General features: G+C 45.2%; 1 protein-coding gene across 4 annotated transcripts in view; it reads left to right on the forward strand.

The window, feature by feature from the left end:
* ATP7B (ATPase copper transporting beta) overlaps nucleotides 1-5,624 on the forward strand; it is a 91,083-nt gene extending 85,459 nt beyond the window's left edge. For all 4 annotated transcript variants that reach the window (XM_059684544.1, XM_059684541.1, XM_059684543.1 and 1 more), the window contains 2 exons: nucleotides 1,016-1,118; nucleotides 2,268-5,624. In XM_059684544.1, the coding sequence (XP_059540527.1) occupies nucleotides 1,016-1,118; nucleotides 2,268-2,541 (377 nt within the window). In that variant the 3' untranslated portion in view covers nucleotides 2,542-5,624. The remainder of the gene's footprint in view (nucleotides 1-1,015; nucleotides 1,119-2,267) is intronic.
* The last annotated feature ends 376 nt before the right edge of the window (nucleotides 5,625-6,000 follow it).

Raw genomic sequence — 6,000 nt, forward strand, 5'->3', positions numbered from 1 at the left:
GACCCTGTGATCCCACTTCTAGGAATATATCCCAGGAAGCCAGAAACACCAATCAGAAAGGATATATGCACCCCTATGTTCATAGCAGCACAATTCACCATAGCTAAGATCTGGAAACAGCCTAAGTGCCCATCAGTAGATGAATGGATTAGAAAACTGTGGTACATCTACACGATGGAATACTATGCTGCTCTAAAAAGGAAGGAACTCTTACCATTTGCAACAGCATGGATGGAACTGGAGAGCATTATGCTAAGTGAAATAAGCCAGTCAATGAAGGAAAAATACCACATGATCTCACTCATTTGTGGATAATAGAGACCATTATAAACTTTTGAACAATAATAGATACAGAGGCAGAGCTGCCTCAACCAGATTGTCAAACTGCAGCGGGAAGGCCGGGGAGGGTTGGGGGGCAGGAGGTAGGGGGTAAGAGATCAACCAAAGGACTTGTATGCATGCATATAAGCATAACCAATGGACATAGGACACTGGGGGATAGGGGAGGCTAGGGGACTGTCTAAGGCGGGGGGGAGGGGGGAGATAATGGACACATATATAATACCCTTAGTAATACTTTAAGCAATAAAAAATAAATTAAAAAAAAAAGACGTTTTGAGCCCTGAGGGAAGACAACCCATGCAGACAGGTCTGTGGTCACTAGCAGTGTGTCCTCTGAGTGCTCACAGTCCCCGCGGTGCCTCAGGACAGCTGGCTCCCCCATCCTGCTGCTACCCCTCTGGTTCCTCAGATTCACTGTTCTCCTGGAGTTTCCCCTGAAATGGTGTTGGCACCTATGGACAGGCCCAGGAAGGGCAGGGTGGATGGGAGACCCCAGTCCCCTCAACAGCGCCCCCCACTGCCCAGCTCTGAGATAGCCTGCTTTAGAGGCCTGCAGGCATGTGCTCACTGTGGCAGGGGGCTTCCAAGTTATGCTGAGCACTTCCTGGTGGGCCCTCTCCTTGCTCTCTCTGGGCTGCACAGTGAGCGTTCTCTCCCCCCCCAACCCACACAGGTGTCTTCATGCCCTTTGGCATCGTGCTGCAGCCGTGGATGGGCTCGGCAGCCATGGCAGCCTCCTCTGTGTCTGTAGTTCTCTCTTCGCTGCAGCTCAAGTGGTGAGTCCCCACAGGGCATGAGCATGTGCTGTAGGCGAGGCAATACTTGCTAGGCCCCTTTGCACTGCATGAGCAACGCAGTTTCGGCTGGCTGGTGCGCCTCCTGGGCCAGCAGTGGGTGTGTGCTAAGCTCAGATTCCTGATTCATTCACCTAAGGCAAAGACCTAAGGGACAGCTGAGTGTATAATGATTTATTAGCACCACGATCAAGTAATCTATCACTTGACAGTCATCACGTGCTGGGCTATTCTAGTTATTTTGCTCAAGGGCTGCTTATGTAAGTACAGTCATGTGCCGCTTAACCCGAGGGATTCAGTCTGGGAAAAGTGTCGTTAGGCAATTTCGTCCTTTTGGGAAGGAACATCATAGAGTGCACTTGCACAAACCTAGGTTAGGTATAGCCTACTACATACCTGGGCTGTATGGTATTACCTATTGCTCCTCGGTTACAAGCCTGCACAGCATGTTACAGTACAAAACAACATGAGAATAATTCAAGCACAAGAGAAAATGATGTAGTCAAGAGATGCAGTGGACAGGATATGTATGAGGTTGCTGCCAGTGTAGTATGGCATAGTGTTTTATAGCAAACTGGTTTTTAATAAGTAGAAAGAATACATCCTAAAATAATAAAAAATATAGTAGAGTAAGTATGCAAACCATTAACATAATCGTACATCATCATCATTATGTTCTGTACATAATTGTATGTGCTGTACTTTTATCTGGCTGGTAGCGCAGTGGGTTTGTTAACGCCAGCATCACCACAAACACATGAGTAATGAGTGCCACAATGGCTCTGACAGCTCTAGGGATAGGAAGTTTTCGGCTCCATTATAACCTTATGGGACCTCTGTCACATGTGCAGTCCATTGTTGACCGAAACATCATTATGTAGCCCATGACTGTATGTAGACACAGGATCCCTGTGTATTAATATTTTTCCTTTTTTAAAATAGATGTTTATTTACTTATGCTTCCATTTAACAAGAAGTTAATGCCAAGCATTTGGATACAAAGTTTCTAAATTGGGAGTTTACCTGAACCCTAGGAGTTTAATACTACGTGTTATTGAAATACTTGGATGAGAGGCTTTCAAAAGCCTGTGTCCAGAATGGTTCAAATGCTCTTGGAATCTTACTTTGCAGCTATAAGAAGCCTGACCTGGAGAGGTACGAGGCCCAGGCCCAGGGCCGCATGAAGCCCCTCACTGCATCCCAAGTCAGCGTGCACATTGGCATGGATGACCGGCGCCGGGACTCCCCCAGGGCCACGCCCTGGGACCAGGTCAGCTACATCAGCCAGGTGTCTCTGTCCTCCCTGAAGTCTGACAAGCTGTCTCGGCACAGCACCTCAGCTGATGACAGTGGGGACAAGTGGTCTCTGCTCCTGAATGACAGGGACGAGGAGCAGTTCATCTGAAAGCTCCAGGCTGGTGCAGACCCCATGGTCCATCTCCTAGCTGATCAGCAGCTCTAGCCCCAGGTGCAGCATCGCAGCCACTTCCACGCCCTGGACATTCAGATCATTCCTCCCTGCAGCAGATGGCATTGTCCAGATGTGGCTCCTGGGCAGAACCACCCTGCCTGGATCCCACAGCACAGGGTGAAGCCTTATCCAGGCTATTGGTGTGGGCTTCTTGGAAACCTTGCCGACTCTAGAAAAGGGTGGACAGCCACCCCTCGTACAGACCTCGGCTTTATTTAGTATTTGGGATGACTGTGAAATGAAGAAAATCTTACCAGGACCAAAAACTTAGCTGAGCCTTTCCATAGAACTCATGAAAAACCTCGGTGTTGTCCTCTTTTTTACAATGCCCGCGAGCATCATATCTCTAAGATCACAGTTTACCTCAAGTGCATTCTTTAGTTTCTGCTGGTACAGCCTCTTCTTTTTCTGTCCTTGACACTGGGGGTGGCACCCTCGTCTTTCAGGGCAGGACTGGCATCCTCCTGGTCCCTGCTGCTGCTCTCAGGCGCTTCTCAAGTGCATGTGCCCATGTGCGCTGCCGCCTGAGTCTGCTCACTCACATGCCCAGCCAGAGAGCTTGCCAGTTCGTTCTTGCTTACGAGCCACTTCTCTGTGGAGTCTTGACCATTGCTGCCCAGATGAAGTGAGGGTCTCAGAGCCTGAGACTTGAGAAGTCCAGCTTCCTGTGGGGTCCAGGCGCTTGGGCCCGGGGAGACTTGTGGTGCTTGAAGACCTGTTGGGGGAGACTCGTGCAGGCAGGAACCTACCTCATGGCTCCTGGAGCTTCAGTTACATGGTCTGCTGTGTGACTGTTACTTTATGGTGAAAAATGTAGAATTCATGGTGGTTTGTGCAACTCTGAGAAAACAAAGATTCCCAAACTAGAGGGCATCACAGCTCTCCTCCATGAGCTTCTACTGCATGCTGAGTTGGTGGTGCTTTAGGAAAGGGGTGGCCACAACTTCCCAAAGGAAAAGTCCTTTGTAACTTTTGGTGGCTCTTTGTGATTGCATGACCCTGGAGGGGCAGGACTGTGGCTAGCTTTCGACTTTGGAGTTACTGTTGACTGACAGATCACATGCGAATAGACTAGTAGAATCATAATCTTAGAATAGGCAGAGCAAAGCTCATTCTAAATTCTAAAGTGAATCCCTTGTCACACACACAAAATAATTTTATTTATTGAGGGTCAGTTATTTTCCAAGGCAGTGTAAGCACTTTTTATAAGTTAACCTCTAATCCTCCCAACAAACCACCAAAGTAGGTATTATTTTCCACCTTTCACAGGCAGGGGAATAGGCTCAGAGAGGTTAAGTACCTGCTCAGGGTCACACAGCCAGTACACTTGCTGGAACAGGGGTCTGAATGCATGTCTGCTGGCTCTGAAATCTTTTCTTTCTGCTTCACCTTGAATATTTTGCTTGATAAGAATAAACAAGAAAAGGTCCTTGTTCCTGGAAGAACAAATTTGCCAGATGATGTATTCATTGTATCGTCTTGTAATGAAATTTGATCATAAGATCATCTCACCCTCCCATGGATGGTTCATTTTTATTTTTACATATAATTTAGCTTTTGCTGGGTTTTATCCTCTGAAATCCAAGTGCAGGGTTTTGTGGTGTTTTTATTATTTTCAATCTTCCTTTTCCTCTCAGCCCCTTCCTGCCATGTGTCCCCAATTGTCTTTATTTTTTGGCTGTGTTTGGAGGGTGTTTCTTATTTCCTAATTAGGCTAATCATTTTCTAAAAACTCTAATTGTATTGATTCCCCAAAAAGCTTTTAGGATCATAAACATCATGTTTATATAGACACAGAAATCTATAATAATAAAAGGGTAATATGCTAATTAGACTGGGTGTCTTCCGGACATCCTTCCTGACGAAGACAGGGCCGAAGCAAGCCTGAGCCCCAGGTGCCTGCTGGCAGCCGGAGGAGAAAAGCCCAGGTTCTGGGTGCCAGAGGGAAGCCAGTGGAGGGAAGTCAGTGCTGGCAACTGGGGGAAGGAAGGCCTACTCTTGCATGAATTTTCATGCATCGGGCCTCTAGTATTTATATAATTGTACAGAAATAACCTTTTAGATGTTCAAAGTGTCAGAATTTTTTTGTCAGATAAGAACAATTTCTACTTAAAAACTTTCCATGCTATATTAGAATAAAGTTTCTCTTTGTTCATAAAAACATCTGCTTTTTGCTGGCCCTGTCTGAGTGAGGAGCATGGTGGGGCCAGGGCAGCCCTGCTTCAGTGAGAACTTTGAGGGGCTGGCTTTGCTGTGGGTTCCTTTTCAGGGGGTGGGGTTTTAACTGGAGGCCTCCAGGGTGGCCCGCAATGTGTGAGCCCCTCCCGTTGCCTGCCTCAGTGGTGCGTGGAGAGAACTCTGAAGGGTGACCCACGTCAGGGTGTCTGTTACACTGGCCGACAGCCCAGACTACCCTTTAGATGCACTTTTCTTGTTGAGGGTCATTGTCTACAAAAGACTGTGGGATTGATTCACCTTAGGCAGAGATTAGATTTCCTTAGAAAATAGATGCTTTCTAAATCTTGAGCAGATTTCCTTGACAGGATTACACGTGTAGCAGAATAAATCATAGCATCTGTCAATTCCTAATATGTTTTTGGTCTTTAAGACCTTAGTGAGGAATTATGCTGAGATCACCTTTTAAATAAGTGGGTGTAATAATTCTAGTATTTTTTCAAATGACAACTGGAAATTGACATGTCAAAAAAAATAGATCCCCCAATTTTTCTGCTAGTTTACTAAGGACTAATAAATAAATAAATGACCTTTATTTTAAGAAAATCCAGCATAGCAAAATCAGCCAGTCATAGAGGTTAATTAGAAAAAGGTTATTTGAATTACAGAAGGACTTTTTTTTGCTTTAAAAAATTCATGCCAATATTTCAGTAAATTCCATAATGCATATAAAATTCTCCTTGAGGTATTTTTTGTATATACAACCTTTCTTAACTGCATCAATTGTTTAAAAAAAGAGCTAAGGAATGCATATACAAAAGAAATGCTTTCAGCAAACATTAGTGTTGACTTTGTTTCCCTTCCTGATTACCTTGGCTGGTGGGAAAGCTGATTGCGTATTGGAAGGTATTGTGGAGTTGGTAGAAATGAAATCACTACTTTCCTCAACTTTCAGACTCAACTTGGGCAGGGAGATAAACGCCATTGTTTGGGTTCATTCTGAAGGGAGATTGATGTCTACTTGTCTGCTGCTTACCTTCGTGTGAAGACAGTGACAACAATTGAAACTAAGGAATATGAGAATGTTAATATTGCTGCAAAATCCCAGAGTCTCCTTCATTCTGTTAAAAAAGATGGATATAGATGTAAAAGCACCCAGGGGCTAAGATGAAAATGAGAATAGATGGAAGTTGAACATTTTTTCCTCTGAAAAGGAAA

This window comes from Myotis daubentonii, chromosome 2, assembly GCF_963259705.1.
Source record: "Myotis daubentonii chromosome 2, mMyoDau2.1, whole genome shotgun sequence".
Classification (NCBI taxonomy): domain Eukaryota; kingdom Metazoa; phylum Chordata; class Mammalia; order Chiroptera; family Vespertilionidae; genus Myotis; species Myotis daubentonii.